Below are 23,408 nucleotides of genomic sequence, written 5' to 3' on the forward strand. Positions count from 1 at the left end.
ATCTAGATTATTGTGTTCAGATTTGGTCTCCTTATAGAGGATAAGCTTGTAATCGAGGGAGTGCAGCGAAGATCAACCAGACTTCTTGCTAGTATGGTCATTTTGCCATGTGAGAAATAGAGAAGACAAGACTTAAGTTCTTTTGGAGGAGAGGAGATTGAACCAAAATATTTTTAGAAGGCTCCAGGGGTTGGGTGTTTGAGGAAGGTTTCCATTTGCTGAGGAGTCTAGAACCAGGAGTCACAGCCTGAGAATAAGGGTCAGGCCCTCTGGAACTGAGATGAAGAGAAATCATTTCCCTCAGATGGTGGTAAATCTCCGCAATTCTCTGTTCTAGGGAGGCTATAGAAGCTCAGTCCTGGAATTGACTCAAAATAGATTGATGGACTTCTGGACAATAAAGGAATAGAGGTCATGCAGAAAAGTGACACTGATCAGCCATTGATGAATATTGGAGCAGGTTCAAATGGCAAATGACCTCCTGTTGCTCCTATTTTTTATTTAATATGTTCTTTGAGTGATTTTCCCCTCTATTAAAGTGGAGGGAAAAAGTTCCATGTACTTGATGTCTACCTGTTCCCATTTAAACCTTAGGACAGAATCAGTCCTGTCTTTGAAATAAACGTCAATCGTATCTGAAGTACGGGTTATTGGAGAGTTTTTGTTAATCTTTCTGAGTCTTCTGTTTTTGCAAGGTAAGGAAAGGACTGGAAGAATTCCTTTTCAAGATTCTGGTGTTGGGTCTGCTGAAGAACAGTCAGGGAAGGATATGGAAGCGCAGCACCAGTCATCTGTACATTGTGGAACATCTGAATGCCAATGGATTCCATAATAAAACGCAAACTCAACAGGTTGTTCATGTTATGTTACTTTCAAAGCAATGTTTTGTGATTATCTGTTAGATCTTGCGTGTGATAAAGTTTCTGAAGTAAAGGATATTTGATGAAGTTCAGGGAAGATATTTGAATGCTCAGATAGTATACTTTCCATGCAGGTTGTACAGTCAGGTTGCAGTCTTGAGTCTACGTCAGTGATAAGCTGCCTCTCAACGGGGTCCACACAGCACCAACACGGTACAACCCTCTCCACTCTGAGTAATGTGATAATTTATTGCTTCAAGAGTGCTAATGGTGGCGGTTGGATTTTGTGTCAAGTTCCAGCCCTGCAGCAATCATACTTGTCATTAGCATAAAGACAAACTGCAGTATTTGTTAAAAGAAATGGACAGTCGATGTCTCTGTTGGAGATGAAAGTCTCGACCTGAGAGCTCAACAAGTGGTCATTTGCCTTTATGCAGGGCTGGATTCTCTTGTCCATTCGTCCCTCCCCGCTAATCTCCCTCCTGGCACTTAACCCCGCAAGCAGCCAAAGTGCTACACCTGTCCATTCACCTCCCCCCTCACCTCCCTTCAAAGCCCCGAGCCGTCCTTCCAGGTGAGGCAACACTTCACCTGCCAATCTGCTAGGGTCGTCTATTGTGTGTGGCGCTCCCGATGTGGCTGCCTCTACATTAATGAGACTCATGATAAATTGGAGGACCACTTCGTCGAGCACCTCCGCACCCCCCACCACATGCGAGACTTCCCAGTGGCCAAACATTTTAATTACAATTCCTATTCCCATTCCAACATGTCAGCCCATGGCCTTCTCCTGTGCCCCGGAGTTCCCCCTCGGGGTGGAGGCGCACACCTTATATTCCATCAGGCTAGCCTCCAACATGATGGCATGAATATTGATTTCTCCTTCTGGTAGAAAAAAAAAATTCCCTTCCCACCCCCCCCCACCTCGTCTTCTGTTCCCCATAATGGTTCCTTACGTCTTCTCACCTGCCTGTCACCTCTACTGGGTCCTCTCCTCCTTCCCCTTCTCCTATGGTCTACTGTCCTCACCTATCACATTCCTTCCTCTCTAGCCCTTCCCTTTCCACGTCTTCACCTGTCACCTTCCATCCCTTCCCCCCCACCTTTTTATTCTGTCATCCTCCCCGTTCCTTTCCAGTCCTTTAGAACAGTCTCAGCCTGAAACCTCAACTGTTTATTCATTTCCATATATGCTGCTGGACCTGCTGAGTTCCTTCAACATTTTGTGTGTTTTACTTTGCCATCTATCCATTTCCTTCCGCAAATGCTGCCTGAACTGCCTAAGTTCCTCCAGCATCTTGATTCTCGCTCCAGATTCTATCATCTGCCTTCTCATGCGTCTCTCGTACCTGTCAAGTTAGGGCTGGAGAATGAAGAGCATGAGGTAAACCTGTGACCTTGGCATGTGGATAGAAAGGCTTTGACAGTTTTCAGGCCAAAAGAACACATACAAAATGCTGGAGGAGCTCAGCAGGTCAGGCAGCATCTATGGAAAGGAATAAACACCATTTCTGATTGAGACTCTTCGTCAAGACTGGATAGGAAGAGGGAAGAAGCCGGAATAAAGAAGTACAAGCTTGTTGCTGATAGGTGAAGGTAGGTGGAAGATGGAGGGGGGAATAAAGTGAGAGGTGAAAGGTAAATTGCTGGAGAAGGAATCTGATAGGAGATTGAGTGTGTACCATGGGAGAAAAGGAAGGAGGAGGGGCACGAGGAAGGTGGTAGGCAGATGAGCAAAAGAGAAGAGGTAAGAGGGGAACCAGAATGGGGAATGGAAAAATTGGGAAGAGAGCCGAAGGCATGACTTAACTGACCATCAGAGCGTTCTGTAGCTGGGGTTTGTCAATTTGATTTGGGAAAACTCTGCACTCTGCTAACTCTTGCCAAGCAGATGGAAGCAGGCTTCCCAGTAGAAAACTGATCACAGGGTCCCACACAAGATAAGACTGGGCATCAGGAGCAACTAACCTGTAAGCTTGGGCAGTTTGCTGGTCTAGAGGAGATCCTTGTTGCCCTCCGTCTTTCTGAAGCTCTTAGGAAGATACCTTGTCAGTACAATGGGACCCATCCCTCCATTCTTCTGCTGCTTGATCTATTGATTTTGCTGCACAGATGAATGCTAATGCTTTTCTCTTAGTGACGTATAGTATCAGCAACCTTGATTGGTAGAAACTCACACCTTACTATGTTTCTTTTTCTTTCCATTATTGTTTTTCTGAAGGTAAACATGGGACTTCTAAGCGTACTCCCAACCATTCACTGCAGATCACCAAATGAAGTACGTCAGCTTGAACTGAAAAAGCGCAGAGGGGAATTACTAAATATTTTGGACCCACTAATGGATGAACAGGAGTTTACCAGTGAAGCTATTCAGAGACCCTTTCAATATCTCCACCGGTTCAGTACGAATAGAAACATTGATGGCTTCACCTATAGAATAGGGAGAATCGAAGGACAGCCGGCTGAATGTCTAACCTTATTTCTCCAATACTGCGGGATACGAGATCCCTCTTGGGCAGAGTTGAGAAACTTCTCTTGGTTTCTGAATATTCAGTTAAAAAACTGTGAACAGTCCATGTTTTGTAATCCTACCTTTGTTGGAGACACTCTGGTAGGATTTAAGAAATTCATTATTGAGTTCATGATTCTTATGGCACGGGATTTTGCAACACCTTCTTTGAACATTTCAGATGAGAGCCTTGCATTTTCAACCTCTCAAACTGAAGAAGATCTACTACCATATATAATCCGGAGAAGATGGGAAAGCCACCCTCATCCGTACATATTTTTCAATGCCGACCACTTCTCCATGACTTTCCTTGGCTTTCACCTGAAAAAAAACGATCGTTCTGGCTATGATGCTGTGGATCATCGCACTGGTCAGGTTCTGAGAGGAAACGTTATGTCTTCACAGCTTGAAGAAGGGCTCAAATTGCAGAGGATTAAATTTAACGTAGATTTTGACAGTCTTCCCAGAAACGAGAAAATCCGCAAACTCTGCCTGGTACTTGGTGTCTCAGAGCCAAGAGATCCAGATGAGACCTATGAACTAACAGAAGACAACATGATGAAGATGCTTGCCATCCACATGCGTTTTAGGTGTGAAATCCCTGTCATTATCATGGGGGAGACGGGCTGTGGGAAAACGAGACTGATTAAGTTTCTTTGTGACCTACAGAAAGGCCGTTGCAAAACTGATAACATGAAGCTAGTCAAGGTACACGGAGGCACAACGGCAGAGACAATCTACGTGAAAATTGCAGAAGCAGAGGAACTTGCCATTTGGAATAAGCAGGAATATAATTTGGAGACGGTGTTGTTCTTCGATGAAGCCAATACCACAGAGGCTATTCATGCCATCAAAGAAGTCCTCTGCGATAAAACCATTCAGGGCAAACCAATGGAGCACAATTCAGGTCTAAAAATAATTGCAGCCTGCAATCCCTACAGAAAGCATACTGCTGACATGATCAAGCGCCTGGAAATGGCTGGGTTGGGATATCGAGTCAAAGCAGAGGAGACAGAAGACAGACTGGGAAAAGTACCTTTGAGACAGCTGGTATACAGAGTTCAGCCTCTACCACCAAGCATGATCCCATTGGTTTGGGACTTTGGCCAGCTGAGCGAAAAAACTGAGTTGGCTTACATAAAGCAGATAGTGGAAAGATATATACCAATCCATAAACTTCCATTTCTTCATAAGGAAGGCATAATAAAGGTCCTTGCCCACTCACAACGTTACATGCGACTAAAGAAAGACGAATGCAGCTTTGTCAGTTTGCGTGACGTGGAGCGATGCATGAAGGTTTTGGTGTGGTTTTATGAGCACCGAGTATTGCTATTTTCCTATCCAAATCCAAATACCAACATCTTACAGGCCCTGATAATGGCAGTGAGTGTCTGTTACTATCCCTCCTTAGTGGACAAGAAAGCATATTTAAAGGTCCTAGAAAATAATTTCCCTGAACCTTATAATACATCAGAGGCAATAGAAACTGTAATTGTCAATTGTCAAAACTCTTTTCTGCAAGACATAAAAACAAGAGAAAGAATTGCTAAAAATGAGGCCTTAAAAGAGAACGTTTTCTTAATGGTTATTTGCATTGAACTGAGAATCCCACTTTTCCTTGTTGGGAAACCTGGTAGTTCAAAGTCCCTGGCAAAGACTGTTGTACTGGATGCAATGCAAGGTCAGTCTGCTCACTGTGACCTGTTTAAAAAGCTGAAGCAAGTCCACATGGTGTCATTTCAGTGCAGCCCTCACTCAACCCCTGAGGGCATCATCAACACTTTCAAACAATGTGCACGCTTTCAGCAGGGCCGAAACCTGAATGAATATGCTTCTGTAGTGGTCCTAGATGAAATTGGCTTGGCCGAAGACTCTCCACAGATGCCATTAAAGACTCTTCACCCACTGTTGGAAGATGGTTGTGTCGACGACGACAATCCACTCCCTCACAAAAAAGTAGGCTTCATTGGAATCTCCAACTGGGCCTTGGATCCTGCCAAGATGAACCGTGGAATTTTTGTGTCCCGATTGGATCCATGTAAGGAAGAGCTGATTGAAACAGCCAAGGGAATATGTTCAACTGACCATGTTTTGCTACAGAAAGTGAAACATCTCTTCCCTAGATTTGCCAAAGCGTATTTAGAAATATGTCAGTGTCAACGTGGGCAGTATTTTGGACTTCGTGACTATTATAGCCTGATAAAAATGGTGTTCATCGCAGCTCAGAAAACAAAGCGTGAACCAACAGAGGAACAACTGGTCAATGCTATTTTACGAAATTTCAGTGGTAAAGACAAGTTCAATCCACTCAAGTATTTTCTCCCTGATTTAGACCATAATCCTCAGATAAACACACTGAAAATGGTGAAACAAAACATCACAGCGGATTCCATTGACGGAGAGTGTCGTTACCTGTTGCTCCTTACAAAGAACTACATTGCCCTTCAGATTGTACTGCAGCATGTTTTTCAAGACTTGAATGACAAGCCTGAGATTATATTTGGGTCCAGCTTCCCAAAAGATCAAGAATATACCCAGATTTGTCAAAATGTTAATCGTGTGAAGATCTGCATGGAGATGGGAAGAACTATAATACTGCTAAATTTGAAGAATTTGTATGAAAGCCTCTATGATGCTTTAAACCAATACTATGTGAACCTCGGAGAATACCAGTATGTTGACCTGGGTTTAGGAACACATCGCGTCAAGTGCAGAGTGCATAGAAAGTTCCGACTAATTGTAATCGAAGACAAAGATGTTGTCTACAAGCAGTTCCCTATTCCTTTGATCAATAGACTTGAAAAACACAGCCTAGACATGAGTACTGTACTTAACCTTCAGCAAAAGAGTATTGCCAAACAGCTGGAAGCGTGGATTGAGGAGTTTGTGTCAATAAAACAGAATTGTGTCGGAACATGTGGCAAATTAAATCTTTCAGAGGTGATCATTGGGTTCCATGCTGATGCGTGTGCAAGTGTCCTGCTGCAAGTTCTCAACACTGCACACCTGTCAAATGAAGGTACTTATGAGGATCAGCAAATCATATTAAAATCAGCAAAATGTCTCCTTCTCAACTGTGTGACCCCAGATGCCGTGGTTCGTCTGAAACATTCAAAGCTTGGGGATCATGAAGTCAAAGAGCAGTGGAAAGAATATTTTGTTGAGCAACACCATAGATCTTTAAGTGATTACATTCACCAACATCTTACTGACAAGAAGGCACAACGGCATGGTTTTGTTGAGGTAATAATGCCAAAGTCTATATATTTTTAAATATTTTGGTATTGTCTTGAGTTTGTGAGTTTACTTGCCATAACAAAGTGAAATACAATTATGAGGCCTTAAATAACTTCTGGTGATAATTTTGTAAAGATTCCATTTTGTTTGTACTTCCAAGCAAAAATGTGACTGTGTCCGAAAGATGGGCTGATCACATCAAATAAGAATACAAGGGCATAATATTATAGGAGCGCTCAGCTCCTCAATCCTGCTCTGGAATTCATTTATTATCACAGCTGACCTGCTTCAGGCCTCAGTTCCTCTCCTGGGCCGGTCTGCCCTGACCTCGGTTCCTGTTCTTGTAAAAATTTCACCTACTTCGCTTTAAAAGCCTACGATAGTCTAGCCCTTTGAACCTTGCACTTGTACAGCCTTATTGGGTTTTTATCAAGCTCATAATCTTAATAAACTTTAAAAATCTCAGCAAGAAATATAAGATGTTGGTGCTCGGAAAATTGAAGCCTTGGGGGCTTGATTTCCACTCTGTTAGTAATAACTATCTCTAACTTCCCATCACCATTAAAAAATGCTTTTAACCAGTGAAGCCATTTACACAAAGTTGTTAATGCCTTCATTGAAACCTGAGCAGAGAAGGAAGAAAAAATCTTATTTATACAATATCTTATTTCTCTATGCGGAACGTAAACTGCTGTACGTTTCTAGTGAATGTTATTTTACACTATAAGTTGTGTAATGCCAGGTAGGATGTAGAGAACCTTGAAGTCTCACACTACCACAGACATCCCACCTCTCCCGGTAGTTCCGGGAGTCTCCTGCATATTAATAGTGGCTCCCTGATGCCCGCAAGTTATATACAATATCACGGAAGTCAATTTTTTTGAGAGCAAGCGAGAGAAAGCAAGAGAGAGCGCGAGAGTGACCACAAGAGAGCGCACGTGAGATAGAGAGCGAGAGCAAGCGAGCGAGAGAGAAAGCAAGCGAAAGCGCTTGAGCGACCACGAGAGAGAGAGCGAGCACGAGCAAGAGCGCGCCATGGAAGAGTGTTCCAAAAAAAATATAAAACGTACGTCACCCCAGACTACACTAAAGTGTATCCCTGACTAATAGGGGTCAAAAATAATAACAGTGTTGCTTGCTGCACTGTTTGCAACAGTGACTTTTCTATTGCCCATGGTGGGTTAAGACTGTAAAAGACATGTTGAGGTGAGTTTAACAGGTGTCATTCGTTTATTAGCATAGCTAACGTTATTTAAACTAGCTGGCTAGCTGCTAAGGAGCTACTCTATTGCAGACATCCCACCTCTCCCGGAAGTTCCAGGAGTCTCCTGCAAATTGATGGTGCTACCTCCCTGAAAGGAGTTTTTGCAGGGTGGGATGTCTGCTACCAGGTTCCGACAACCATCAGGTTTCCCCACCTTCTTATTCTAGTTTCCTTTCCTGTGCTGAAGATGGGTCTCAACCTGACATAAAGACTGTTTACTGCCCTGCTGTCACCACCCTACAACCGCCCCACCCCCATAGGTGCTGTCTGACCCGCTGAAATCCTCCGACATTTTGTGTATGTTGCTCAAGATTTCCAGCGTCTGCAGAACCTCTTGTGTTAGGTTCTTGAACTGTCCTGCATAGCCTATCTTGGACAAATATTCAATTATGCCTTTGCATAGTTCTAAGTTCTAGCTTTTGCACAGTCTTTTTTTCCATTGTATGGCCGTAATTTTGTATTAAGTTATAGAAAATGTTTATTAAAATGTGTTGTCTGTACCTAAGTGATTGTGAGTACACAGCAAGAAATTTCTTTTCATTGCCCTGTAACCTCACCGTTTTTGTGCACGTGACGATATACTTGACTCCACGTTGTGTGTCTGTCCTACACCTTATAAGGTGTCCTACATTGTGTTACCGTGGACACCTTATAAGAACCTATAGGTCTAAAGTGGGAACAAATTCTCCTTGAATCTGAGGGACTGCCAGGACAAAATTGTGAGCATTGTCCCAGAGGGTTCCTTCATCTAATGGTATGAAGCGTTCTATGAGCCTAGCCCTGTATAACGGCCTTGTGTCTGTCAGTGCCATTTTCCTCTTTCATCCGGATGTCCAGCCCTCTGGCTCAAGTTCAGGAATTATGCTGGCATAACCACAAGCGATTCAGCAGGTGCTGGAAATCCTGAGTAACCCACAAAAGTGCTGGAAGGGCTAAGTGGGTCAGGCAGCATCTATGGAGAGGAATAACCAGTTGGCGTTTTGGGCCAAGACTGTCTGCGCTGGAAAGGAAGGCGGTAGAAGCTAGAGGAAGAAGGTGTTGGGGGGGAGGAAGGTGTACAAGCTTTCAGGTAAAGCCAGGTGAAGGGGAAGGTAAAGGGGTGAGGGAGGGAGATGAATTGAGAACCTGGGTGTTTTGTAGGTGAGAAAAGGTAAAGGGTTGAAGACGAAGGAATCTGATAGGAGAGGGGAGTGGACTCTGGGCAAAAGAGAAGGCGGGGCACCAGATAGAGGTGATAGGCAGGTGAGGAGAAGAGAAGAGAGCCAGAGTGGAGAAAGAGGAAAAGGAGTGGGGTGGAATTACTGGAAGTTGTAGAAATCGGTGTCCGTACTGCCAGGTGGGAGGCTACCCAGACAAGATGTGAGGTGTTGCTCCTCCAACCTGTCATGTTTTGTTAATCAGTTCGTTTCCTGGCGCCATTTTACTTTCTTAGTGGTTTTGACCAAATTCAGTTCTCAGATGAATCAGTCACAATGATGAAGCAACTCAATCTAAGAGCCTGGTTATCGTCAGGGTGAGATTTCACTAGCTGCTTCTCAGCAAATGTTTTCACTGATATTCTGCTGTTTCAGGTAACAACATTTTCAAGGCTGCTGACCAGATCAGACATTAACCTACTGGACAAAGAGCTTGGCGACATTGTGGGCAAATTTGTTCTTCTGTTCCTGCACCAGTTCGACACAGAATATTCCTTCTGCAAAAAAATAAGGTCCATTCTCCTAAATTGTTCCATATCATTGATTATAACAGTAGTAAAGATGTAATCAGAAACTGGTTTCATCAGTATGGTATTTGTTAGATAAGTGGGCTATGACCAAAGGGAAAATGGCTTGATTCACACAGCACTTTAGTGCTGGAATGTTTACTGGGTGCATCAAAAATCAAACTTACAGAAATAAGCAAAAATAGAAAAAGGAAAACTCCCAATATTTACAAAAATATAACTATGGGAAAGCACAATAATAGCTCCATACTTTGCTCAGTGTGAACTCCTGGAGGCCCCAAAATCTAACTATCAACCTATCTACCCCCCCCCGCTTCCCCCACCCTCCTCCCTCCCCCTCTTCCCCTTCCCTCTCTTCCCCTCTCTTCCCCTCTCTTCCCCTTTCTTCCCCCTCTTCCCCCCCTCTTCCCCCCTTCCCCCTCTCCCCTCCCTCCCCCTCTTTCCCTCCTCTCTCCTTTCCACCCTCTCTTCCAACCCCACCCTTCCACCCCCCCACTCTTCCCCTCCCCTCTCTCCACCCCCCTTTCTTCCCCCCTCCTCCTCTCCCACCTCTCAAGAGCTCCATTTTTTAGGCACCAGGACACACCATCTTTAATCACCCGCAGAGCTAACTAAGACGACACATGAATTAGAATATGATGCACCTCACCATATAATTACAATCATATTACAAAATAAACAGAAGTATTTGCCTTAAATAGAGTATACAAACAACAAGTACACACTTACACATCCCCATTACTGAAGAAATGGAGTATTCCTCTGTGTATGGCGGGAGAGGCACCAGAGTGCATCGGCTCGGTTTAGGATCAGTTATCAGAATACACCTGGGGGGGCGTGGGGTGGAAGATATTAGAGTGCGTATGTTCAGTGCAATGAAAGCAGAATGACAAGGAAATGTTTGTGTGTGTGTGGGGGGCAAGGAGTGTCTCCACTGAGCGCTCTCCATCACATCACTCAGCAAGACGGGTGAACATTAAACCTGTGTATATTTCAGAATATGAAAAACATCTTTATTTTTATCTGTTTAGTTAGAATCTATAATCTGTACTTTCGTTTCAGCTTTTTTTTAAAGCAGGTGATTTGTTTGTTAATATTTGCAGAGAGGCACTTCAAGGATTGAACACACAAGCTTGTGTGGTGCTGATACAGATGGACACTGAAGAGTCCTCTCAGAGTGCTGAGCTGATAGCTTCTGCAAAGTAGGTTCACTGTTTTCCGCATGGAGTAGGGTGTACCAGGGTATTTACAGTGATCACAGGGACTGCGGGTTTAAGTTGAATCCTTTGAAAGCCAACAGAGCTGGTATCAATGATTCCATGTTTAAATTCGGAGAATGTATACAATATACAACCTGGAATCCTTACCCTACGCAGACATCCACAAATTAGAGAGAGAAGAAAAAAAACACAGAATGAATGACAGAAAAATGTTAGAACCCCCAAAGCTCCCCTCCCCCTCCCGCGCACAAGCAGCAGTAAAGCATCAACCCTACCCCCACTTGTTCCAGCAAAAAGCATCACCCACACCACCCACACCACCCACCATGCAAGCAGAAGCAAGCCTCCAAAGACCATGATCTAGAGTCTGTCAAAAACTACTGTCCATCCCAGCACTTCAACATCGTAACATGCCCTCTCTCTCTCACTATTTCTCCCGCCACAGCATGAAGGGGAGCCAGCAGCTCGCTGTTCTGACATAACTGTCTGCAATGTGGCTTATTTGAGTTTCCCCTGACTTGAGAATCAACAGGCTCTCGCTCATTACCGAGAGACAGGGAGATCGCTGGAGTGCAGAGGTCTCCAACAGCCACGAGCACTGTCTCGATGTTTCAATCTCCCGCGATGCTTCAGTCGACAACACCGATCAGGAGCATTTAATGTGAGACCGTTCTCAATAAGTCTCATCAGGAATTCAGGAGAAACCTCTTTCCCAAGGCTGTGATTGGGATGTGGAATTCACCTTCTCAGGTGTAAGGGAACGAAAAGCGGGTTGCGAGGATTCAGATCAATAAGGGATAAGGACCATTTCAAGGTTGCTACAGGGTATTTTATTTAGAGTATGATAAGTATAGAAAATCTATATAAAGATATACAAAACACAAAGTCAAAAACAAAGTGTAAAATAATTGATAAGAGAACAAATCCCACTTCCTTTTACTATCAAAACAAGTCTAAAGTAGTGTACAAAATAATTGATACAGTGGTAAATCTGACATCCTTCTGTTTGTTGAGGACTCCCGATTTATGATTACTGGTCTGAAGTGTCTAAGAGATACTTGGCACCAATCGAGATTCTAGTCTGAGGACAAAAGTTCAGTAAGCTTGGTCACTGTTCACCCTTATATAATCAAGAAAGCCAACACCTCTCTTTCTATTCTACGCATACCACTCAGCAACTGTTCTGAAATTAATAATTTCTTAATGATAGTTGTTTACGGAGGATTTTGCACTGAACTAGTCTTGTATGTTTCCAAAAATCCTATCAGTCAAGACTTTGGCAACTGAAATGGTTTCAAAGTCAGAATCAGGTTTAATATCACTGGCATATGAAATGAAGTTCGTTGTTCTGCAGCAGCTGTACAGTGCAGTATGTAATAATAAAGAATTATAAATTGCAGTAAGAAGTATATATAAAAATTAAAATAAGTAAGTAGTGTAAAAGGAGAAGAAAATGTAGTGAGGTAGTGTTCCTTGAACACTCATCCCTGAAAAAGAAAACAAGTTATCACTTTCTTTTTTTCTCCAGTCCCGCTGAAGGGTCTCAGCCCGAAATGTTATAATTTGATGCCATTTTATTTTTCACTTTGAATTGTCTGTTGATTTAAATCAAGCAAGCTAACTGACCCAATAGATTGGAACCTTAGGTATAAAAAAAAATGCAGAACTCACCTCCTAAGAGCATGCCATAATCTTTGATCATTTTTTCCAATGAGTAAAATTTAATAAGCAGAAAATCACTGGCTCATTTTGACATCTGATTTTGTTGGCATGAACTGGGATTAGATGCTATTTAAATAGCAACCAAAAATTCAAATAGCAGCTGTCGTAAATTAAATGCACTAAGTGAAGCAACAGTATACTTCTCAGTTGGTTTCTGCTGCCTATGCAATTTTGTTTCTGAAGTTCAGAGTTATGATCTTGCATTCTTCTTTCCAGGTACTGCACAATGAATGAGATGAATTTGATGAATATCACATTGTCCACCTGCTATGTTTACTTTATCATAAAGCTCTCGAGGCTTGCTGATAGATCAAGTTACGTTGGATTTCAAGGAGGTACGTTGAACTCAACATGCCTGTGGACAAAATTGACATATGGTGTAATAAAAGCAGGAAATGCTTGAAATACTCATCAGCTTAGGCAGCAACTATTGAAAGAGTAACCGAGATAATAGTTCAAATATTGAAATATTTTCAACTTTTCTTTTAGATTTCTAGCACCTTAATATTATGTTAAATTGTCATTTACTGATGAGTGATGTGAACTGGAAAAGCTCTAATGTGGTATTTTCTGCATTGAACCTAGAATCATGCAACACAGAAGGATGGTTTTAGTTCATCCTTTGTGTGTGTGAGCACACAAGCCCTTGAAAACAGTGATCTGTCCCCTCCTCATTCTTCAGTGTCTGGCAACTTCTTTCCTTTCAAGTAATTAACCAATTTATTTTTGTAAATTATTATTGAATCTACTTTTGACACTCTTCCAGACATTGTCATTTTCTCATGATAAGAGTGATACTAAATACTTGCACAATAGTCAAGAAAGAACGTATTTGGGTCAAAGCATTATGAGTGGAGGAACAGACAGATATAATTGTAAGTTGTGTAGTGGAACAAATGAAAAGCAACCACAAGGAGAGGGTAATGTTGCAGTAAACCTTCTTCTCTTTTACAAAACCAGAAACAGCTAGAAATGCACATGAGGAAAGTGAGCATCTGCAAAGAGAAAATGTTTGCTTCTGTTCCAGTGCATGTAGTACTAACTCTATGCTGATTGCTGTGCAGGTCAGTGGCTGTCTGTCCACATAGATGATGTGACTGAATCGGAAGAGATGGGTTCAGATATCTCAGCTTTCTACGACGTTACTGTCAGTGAACTGTTTGCCAAGTCTTTGGGTAAACAAGGTAATTTATCTGTCCTGACATGTTACTTCACTGTGAATAAAGTGACCGCACTACTTCAGGGCTTGATAAAGTACTGTGGAGTGCGATGCAAAGAGCTGCCATTTTGAATCTTACTACTGAAAGAAAAGCTTTATTCGTCACTTAAGCATTGAAATATCAAAACACACGGTGAAATGCATTGTTTGCGTCAAATCATATCAGCAGGAATTGTGCTGGGGGCAGCCAACAAGTGTCACCACACTTCTAGCACCAATGTAGCATGCCCAGCACTGACCGTACGTCTTTGGGATTGTTGGACGAAATCAGAATACCTGGAGGAAACCCATGTGGTCATGGGAAGAGCTCCCTACAAGCTCGAATCGAAACCCAAACAGAGATCGCCTGTGCTGTAAAGTGGTAATAAAGCTGTAATGTAACCTCTACGTTACCATGCCGTCCCTACGCTACGGGGCTGCTTCCGATCTTCCGTAATGCACCAAGAGCTACGGATGATAGTTGAATTATGGGTCTTTAGGAATTGATGGTGTTATGAATAGTTTTCCTAGGTTACAACAGGATTTAGACAGAGTGTAGAGCTGGGCTGGGAAGTGACTGACTGAGTTCAATCCGGAAAGGTGTGGTGAGCAACTTTAGAAGGTCGAGCTTGAAGGCAGAATCCTTGGCTAATAGCAAGATTCTTAGTAATGTGGACAAACAGAGGGATCTTGGGTCACATCCTCAAAGTTACCACGCAAATTGATAGGTTATTAAGATGATGTGTCATATGTTGGCCATTATTAGTTTCAGGGTGGGGCATGAGATGACTTAAAACACTAATTTAGAGAATTTAGAAAATCTCAGGCCTCCAAACATTCATTGTTTTTGCCTTGCATGAAATTAACTCATCAGTTTGAAACATCATAAATACGGAATCTATTGCAATTAAGTTGCAGTTGTTTACTCCAACATGTTCTAGTAGAATGGACAGTAATGTAATATTGGCCTCTGATGGAAGGAACCAGTGGGAGAAATAAATCGGGTTAATCCACCTGCAACCCACACCCACATTATGCTGGAGTTTTGTATCTTTTAGATGTTAAAACTGTTACAGGAACCTTCTCTTCAACTAGCAGGTAATAATTGATCACACCATGTTTTGTACCAGTCAGAGATTATTGCTGTGGAATGTTGTACGTTTGACTTTTCCATCCTCCTGTACGCTGACAAACAATTGTTTTCATTTTAGAAAATGACACTGTTCCAGAAGATGCAGAAGATGAACAAGAAGTCAAAATGCATATGGTATAAACGTTTTTTTTAAAACCTTGTATGTTTAATCCATAAATGATTATTTTCTTCTTCTCTGATTTCAGTCAGTTATTCAGTGCATTTATTTGATGGAAGTATTTAGGATTATTGAGTGCCAATTCATATTCATATCAAGATCAGATAGGTGAAAATGATGAAATAAGCTACTGACGTTTTTTTTCTGAAATTACTCCATTTCTGAAGATTCAGAAAGATCCTCTGAGTCTGTTCTTAGAAGAGCTGAATGAAGTTTCCTAACAGACAATACTTATTAAAACGGCTTAATATCAATCTCTCTCTCTGTCTCTCTCTCTTTCTATATGTATATATCTATATATATATACATATATCTATTCCTCTATATATCTCTATCTCTCTCTTTTCAATCTCTCTCTCTCTCTCTTTCTCTCTCTCTATCTCACTCTATATCTCTCTATCTGTATCAAATTAACTGCCTTGGGAAAGCATCTCTAAAAATGGTATATAGTTTTTGTTTTAATAGCCCTATAGCAATATATAGAATATTCTATACAGTATATTATTGTAGGGTTATTGAAACAAAAACTATATGCCACCTTTAAAGATTCTTCCCCCAGGCAGTTAATCTGATCAACCATTCTGCTCCATCTCTATCTATTACCCCTGTCACTGCACTGCTCTGTAAGCACTTTAAACCGTGTTTTATAATGCTGTTTACATTGTAAATACATGCTGGTATTTATGCACATTTTGTTCCTTATCCACCCTCTAACTTTATTTTTACATAATTCTTTATGATTGTTGGTTTTTGTAGCATGTTGCACCAACACACCACAGCTAATTCCTAATATATGTAAATGCAAATGGCAAATGAAGTTGATCCTTGATCCTGCTTGATTACCTGATGGTAATCATCTAACATTTTGTGAGATCCTGCATTGTTGAAATTGGCTGATGTTTTCCACGTTGCAAATATGACTACTCTTCAAAAGAAAAATACTGCCACTTCCTTCAGATAACATTACATTGCGATGCAAAATGTGTTATCCTGAATTGATGAGAGATATCACAGAGAGGAGTATTCTTTTTTTGAGATTTAATTTTTTAATTGCAAGCAGGGAAGATCAAACATCCTCAATACAACATTGCTGCTGCAAAGCTGTATTCAGAGTGCAGTAAGCACCTTACGTGATGGTAAAAAGGAATGCAGTCGAAACACAGAGCGCGTCCAGATCCTTCTGGATCTCCTGAGAGAAGAAAGTGAATGTGTGGGTAAGCATCACTGCCTGGCAGCTGTTACAAATTGCTCTAATGGATTAATATAAGTGGGTTCTGCCTGCAATTTTAGTCACCTATAGTGTTAATGGAGCAGAGCGATCCTTTGATTCAAGTTTCTGTAGTTTAGTTGCGTGGTATTAACCTCATATTAAGATTGTAGCCTTAGTTTGAAGTGTTGTGTGACAGATGTTGCATAATATCTTTAGAAGGCAAGAATCGTAAGTCAAATTCTTGGTTTAAGGTGGTGACCATGTCTGGAGATCAGTGAGACTGTAAGACAGAGGAGCAGAAATAGACCATTCAGCCCATTGAGTCTATTCTATCATGGCTGATTTTATTTTTATTTAGAGATACAGTGCAGAACAAGCCCTCACAGGCTACTGAGCCACACCGTCCCCCACCTACTTAACCCTAGCCTAATCACAGGAAAATTGACAATAACCAATTAACTTGCTAACTATTTTGTCTTTAGACTGTGGGAGGAACCCTGAGGAAACCCATGCAGTCCTGGGACAATGTAGAAACTCCTTACAGGTGGCACCAGAAACAAACTCCGAAAATGTCCTCCTCAACCCCCATCCTCCTGCCTTCTCACCATAACCTTTAACACACATATTAATCAAGAACCCATCATCCGCCGCTTAAAATATACCCAATGGCTTGGCCTCTACAGCCGTCGGTGGTGATGAATTTCACAGATTCACCAAACTCTGGCTAAAGAAATTCCTCCTCATCTCTGTTCTTGCATGAAAACGCATACTTGTATTCTGAGGCTGTGCCCTCTGGTCCAAGACTCCCCCACAGTAGGAAACATCCTCTCCACATCCACTCTATTTGGGCCTTTCAATGAGTAAGTGAGAAAGGCTTTATTAATAAAATTAGAAGTTTGGTGGTTATATTTAATTGGCCTATTGCTGTGTAAAATATTACAGTGGGAATCTCTTGGAATCTGGGAGATTTTGTTTTAAACACAGCATAGACCAGTGAAAACAGTATGTTGTATTCCCAGTCTGATGCCTGAATGAAGCTGGAAAACCATTGTAACGCAATGCTAAATCCTGAGAGTTCCGACAGAATTTATTAAACTGAAATCTTTTGCCAACACACCATTTATACCCCATAGATGTACTGATCTGAGTGTTTACTGCTCCTTTTGACTCAGAGTCAGGGTGTTACATCAATGCATTACATAACTGAAGAGTCGTTGATTGATATAAAGTTCAAAGTAAATTTATTATCAAACAACCAATATGCAAAGGAAGACGAGCTGTGCAAATGCAAATAACAATAAATAAATAATATCGAGAACATGAATTACTGAGTCTGTGAGGAGAGTCCCTGCTAGTTGACGGAGAGTCCATGGTGGTGGATTCAGTTCAGTGTTGAGGTGAGTGAAGTTATCCACACTTGCCCAGGGGCCTGATGGTTAAAGGGTAGCAGTAGTGTTACATGACATTGATGCACTGTAGTAATAGTTGTCACTGTTTTTGCAGTGGGCTTTTTAAGAACGGCCACAGAACGACTCATGTTGCAGCTGCAAGAACGGGAAGAGATGTCACCGTATCCAAAGGAATGGATGTGTCATGAGGCCTTGAAGATCAGGGCTTTGCAGGAAGGGGGTACCTTCAGGTAACGGAAATTTGCTGGATTGATTTGCGCAGGGGTCTATTACTTGGATTTATTAGGTGTATTGTGCGCTGACATCCTCCTCAACAGATCAATGATCTGTATGTGCATTCAGTGAGATTTATGTTGACCCCTTATACTTTGTGTCACTTTATGTCATCTCTTCTGTTTGCTGTAGGGTGAGGAGCTGGAGTTGTTTTGAAAGTGTGGAGGGAATGAAACGGTTAATGTATGATGGCTCTGGGCCTTACTCATGGGAGTTTTGAGGAATGGTGGAAGGGGGGACAGATTGTTATGTTCTTTAACTCCAAAGCATTAAACTAATTCAAAGGAAAACAAGAGAAATGCAAGTCTTAAATTTGTTCTTTACCTTAAGCGAGGCGTGTACATAACACGTGGTAACGTCATGACGTATATCAGGGGACCCCAACCTTTTTTGCACCGCGGACCGGTTTAATATTGTCAATATTCTTGCGGACCAGCCGACCAGGGTGGGGGGAGGGGGTTGTTCCAGTAGGGTTATACTCACCTTAAGATATCTTTTACAGTTAGAGTTGCCAACCTTCTCACTCCCAAATAAGGGACAAAAGTAGCAGTCAAATCTCGGGACGCTTTACCTCAGGAAAGGCTACCATGACCATGAAGCCTTGCGTGGACACCTGTGTGCGCATGCGTGATGTGCGCATGTGTGTACGTGCTGATTTTTTCCCCACAAATCGGTTTTGCCTTCATCTTCCTGACTACACTGTACATACATTATTTCTACTTTACATAGGCTGTGTATTTATCATATCATTCCTGCTTTTACTATATGTTAGTGTTATTTATTTTTGGTTTTATGTGGTATGATTTGTTAGGTTATTTTTTGGGTCTGGGAACGCTCAAAAAATTTTCCCATGTAAATTAATGGTAATTGCTTCTTCGCGTCACACCATTTCGGCACAAAAGGTTTCATAGGAACGCTCTATCTTAGCGGGGGAAATATGGGACAAGGGCGGTCCCGTATGGGTCAAACCAATTTAGCCCAATATACGGGATGTCCCAGCAAATACGGGTCAGTTGGCAACCCTATGTTCAAGTTCAACAGTGCGTGACAGGGAATGAGGAAAGGTGCAGCTGACTCATATCGTTTCCTCACAGCCCGGTAGCACATGCTTTGCGGCCCGGTGGTTGGGGACCGCTGACATATATAATTCATGTATTTTTACATACAACCTGCAGTGAACTATTTAAATGAACAAGAATGCTTAACCAAACAATATATTTACAATATTACTGAAATATTAAATACACAACAGGGATCTCATTGAAACCTATTGAATGGAAGTGGAGAGGTTGTTTTCTCTAGTGGGAGAGTCTGGGACCCGAAGGCTCAGCCTCAGACCAGAAGGACGTCCCCTTATAAAAATTGTGAGGAGGAATTTCTTCAGCCAGAGGGTGGTGAATCTGTAGAATTCATTGCTACTGAAGGCTGTGAAGGCCAAGTCAATGGGTATATTTAAAGTGGAAGTCTATAGGTTCTTGATTAGTAAGGGCATGAAAGGTTACGGAGAGAAAACAGGGGAGAGAGGTTGAGAGGGATAATAAATCAGCCGTGGTGGAATTTTGAAGTACTCTCGATGGGCTTACTGTTTTATGTTTTAATGTATGGCAGCTGCATGTATCCCATCCAACTTCAGAGATTTCCTCATCATCCTGCACGGCAAGCCTCTGCAAAGAAGGAGGGTTTGCCTTCAAGTTACAGTGCATCCTTTACTTTCAAAATACTTGAAATAGCAGTTGGTGTGATTGATGAAGTTTCTTTCTCCTGTAGGCACTTCTGAAACTCAGTATTACAGCTCTACGTGATACAAATGACCCGTCTTGCAGAAATAAAGCTTTTGCAATTTCTTCCATATATTTTAGAGCATTTTTCATGCTAGCATTAGCAATAATAATTTTCATGGTATTCATTGCTGACTGAATGCATTATCTATTGGTTTAATAATGGGTGGTGTTAGGGTGATTTTTTTTCAATGCAAAGAAAGAATTATAGCAAATGTGCATTCTGCAAAGTAATATGATATTGGTTATCGTAGAAAATAGACATGGACTGAGAAATTGCTTGTGGACTGTTCCTAGGCACAGAACCCTTATGTAACTGAGGGGCTGATTGTAATAAGTTTTCCATGGTGAACTGGTATTATTTTGGGATACTTTATTTTTATTTTAGCATTGACTTTTTGTAACCATGAGCTTACAGATTCTACACGAGAAGCACCTAATCTCTGGAGTTAGCTTGTGTGGTAATGCAGCATGTTCTATCAGAAGTCCTGATGGAAGAAAGACTGATGTAGGGAGAAATGCGACTTTCCAGACCCAAAAGATTGGGAAGGTTATTACTCCTTGCCCAGGGCTGTGTGGCTCTATCTGAGAAGCTCGCTGTCATACCGTTGGGTACCCAGCCCAGTTGGGCTGCTCAGGTTTTGGTAAAAGAAGGCCAGACCTTCCACAAAGTGAGAGCCATCCATCACCATGAATTAACACACTGTAAAATCTGGAACTGGTTGATTAGAAATACAGTTTTCATGTTAAATTTCATGTTTCATGTTTATTGTCTTTGTGCTACTAATGTAGACACACAATATGGAAGTGCATTCAGAACATGGTTTCTCCAAATCTGGCGCAGTTGGTCTCCATCCTGGACAGGGACTATAACCTGAATCTTTTGGTGGATCCTAATGTAGACAAAGAGATTAAATGTCTCTGGATGAAAATCTTCAACGATGTGCAGATACTAAGAGTTTCTCACCAGCCAGGAAGTTTCGGGTAAGTTTGCCTTTGTTGGGACATGAGCAATTTTTGATATCACGGGGAAATTTTCCAGTGTGACTAAAATGATGATTAATAAAACTTTATGAATGTTTTTGCATGAAACTGTAAAATATTGCCTTAGGATTTTTTTCATTTTTCTTTATTAATTTAAATTATACATTATTGTATATAACAAGCATGAATATAATCTGAAAATGTATATTTATAATCAATATCCATACTGTTTATACATTTAGCAATTTATCAGCTAAAATCTTTGTAGCTTGATTTGTTCTTTGCTGATTGTAATATATTGCTTCAGTTTTGAGTGTGTGCCTTGTATGCTATCATTCTAACTCATTTGCACCACCTTCTGGTATGGGTGGCAGATCAAAATAGTCTGCCGAAAGTTGGCTCAGTCAGCTCCATCATGGGCACCAGCCTCCTCAGTATCCAGGACATCTTCAAGGAGCAATCCCTCAAAAAGGTGGCATCCATCAGTAAGGACCAACATCACCCAGGACATCCCCTCTTCTCATTGCTACCATCAGGGGGGAAGTACAGGAGCCTGAAGACATACACGTAATGATTCAAGAATAGCTTCTTCTCCTCTGCCATCAGATTTCTGAATGGACAATGAAACCATGTATGACCACTACCCCACTATTTTTTTCTCTTTTTGCACTACTTACTTAAATTAACTTTTTAAATATGTATATGTGTGTGTCTGTATATCTGCATGTGTATGTATATGTGTGTGTGTATATAAATATGTATAAATATTTAATTTACAGTTTTTGTTATGTATTGTGTTGGGCACGTGGCCAAGTGGTTAAGGCGTTCGTCTAGTGATCTGAAGGTCACTAGTTCGAGCCTCAGCTGTGGCAGCTTGTTTGTGCCCTTGAGCAAGGCACTTAACCACACATTGCTCTAGTGTCTGTGCTAGGAGTGGCGCCCCACACAGACTTCCAGTCTGCGCCTTGTAAGGCATAAAAATGCCCGACGCAGGCCTCTGGTGGTCTGAGTTGACGTTCCCCTGTTATGTATTGCATTGTACCGCTGCCATCTAACAACAAATTTCACAACATGTTCCAGTGATATTAAACCTGATTTTGGTTTTGATTGTTATTTTTCCTTATTTGGAGATACAGTACAGTAACAGGCCCTTCTGCCCCAAGGTGCCTTTGCTGAACAATTACACCCATGTGACTAATTAACCAGTATGCCTTTGAAATATGGGAGGAAACCAGAGCACCCGGAGGAAACCCATGCAGTCCCAGGGAGAACAGCAGTGGAATTGAACCCAAGTTGTTGGCGCTGTGAAGCAGTACACCCTACCATGCAGCCCTAATATCTTGAGGCGGAATAGCTGAGTTTGAAAGTCAACATCAGGGGGGAAAAAACATCACTGGCTAAACTCTTTGAGCTATGAGAGCTCAACAGTGCATGAAGTAATAATGAAGGAAACAGCAGGAGAATGCCTTCCATCTTCTCCCATCATTCCTTCCATTATTACAATGTAGTGACACGTATTTGAATCTTTGTTTCTGTCAGATCAAATGCAAGCGAGATAACAGTTGATCACAAAGTGAGCAAAGGAAGACTGGATGTTCCCTGTGCCACTCCTTTCAGTTGGCTGATCAAGGAGTATATTGACCAGCTCTGGACTGAATTCCATTACTTGGAAGGTATGATGTTGTATTTCTCTGTAATAATCTGAAGACTCTGCAGACTAATTTCCACTCTTAAGCTTGATATTAAACCACAGTGTCTTTTAGAAATGCTAAGATATCAAAACTAATTTTTTTTAATTGAAATATTTGACTAATTGAAAGAAATTATCTCTGTGACGGCTTGCTGAGAGTTGAGGGAATGTAAATATGGCTAATGTTGCTTCATAAAGCTTTATGTGTTCCTTAGGGATTATTTGCATATCAATTTAATCTTTTTCTATACATTACATTGATAGAAATCTTGTTGCATTTGGTTTTCATAATTTGGTGGGGTATTTAACTACAAAGTACATATAGACATACACGGAGCAATTTGTTCCCAACAGCCTGGACTGCCATTAAATACAATCGCAGCTAATCTGAATAATTTACAAAATCTGCATTACCATCAACCTACATTAACCTTTTACTCCCTTCACACACTAATTTTGCCTTAAAGCAAAGACCCTGCTTCCACTATACTTTGAGGAAGGGAGTTCCAAAGAACTGGATTCTCCCACAAGAGGGAGCATTCTTGCCACATGACACCTCAGGACTACACATACTTCAGTGACGTGGGTTTCATACTTCTGAGCTCTGCTGAACGCTGCCAGATACCAGTCTAACCTGTCCAAATTTACTTCACAAGACAACTTACCCCTTCACTCCCGCACCGAGTTTACTCAGTTGATTCTACATTGGTTCAACCAAATAATTACTGTGCAATTTACAAGATGTTTTGATTGATTACTGAAATTGTCCCATATGGGTCTTTTAAGAGACTCTTAGGTACATGGAGCTTAGAAAAATAAAGGGCTATGCAGTAGGGAAATTCAAGGCAGTTTCCAGAGTAGGTTACATGGTTGGCACTACATTGCAGGCTGAAGGGCCTGTAATGTGCTGTAGATTTCTGTTCTATGTTCTTTGTTCAACCCTTGCTTGTCTCTTCATCAGCACTAGATTCCTAACTAGCATTATTTTCAGCTCTCCATCAACTGAGCTCCTCTAGAACTC

At 41.5% G+C, this 23,408-nt stretch overlaps 1 protein-coding gene across 3 annotated transcripts in view; it reads left to right on the top strand.

The window, feature by feature from the left end:
• Positions 1–23,408, top strand: part of LOC134360308 (E3 ubiquitin-protein ligase rnf213-alpha-like) — a 178,173-nt gene that overhangs the window by 73,596 nt on the left and 81,169 nt on the right. For 2 of the 3 annotated variants that reach the window (XM_063074524.1, XM_063074523.1), the window contains exons 35-45: positions 696–851; positions 3,082–6,612; positions 9,442–9,578; positions 10,697–10,795; positions 12,752–12,870; positions 13,600–13,719; positions 14,945–15,000; positions 16,101–16,257; positions 17,757–17,892; positions 20,506–20,697; positions 22,237–22,370. In XM_063074524.1, coding sequence (XP_062930594.1) covers positions 696–851; positions 3,082–6,612; positions 9,442–9,578; positions 10,697–10,795; positions 12,752–12,870; positions 13,600–13,719; positions 14,945–15,000; positions 16,101–16,257; positions 17,757–17,892; positions 20,506–20,697; positions 22,237–22,370 — 4,837 coding nt within the window. The remainder of the gene's footprint in view (positions 1–695; positions 852–3,081; positions 6,613–9,441; positions 9,579–10,696; positions 10,796–12,751; positions 12,871–13,599; positions 13,720–14,944; positions 15,001–16,100; positions 16,258–17,756; positions 17,893–20,505; positions 20,698–22,236; positions 22,371–23,408) is intronic. The other variant, XM_063074525.1, reaches the window with a different exon arrangement.

This window comes from Mobula hypostoma, chromosome 22, assembly GCF_963921235.1.
Source record: "Mobula hypostoma chromosome 22, sMobHyp1.1, whole genome shotgun sequence".
Lineage (NCBI taxonomy): Eukaryota > Metazoa > Chordata > Chondrichthyes > Myliobatiformes > Myliobatidae > Mobula > Mobula hypostoma.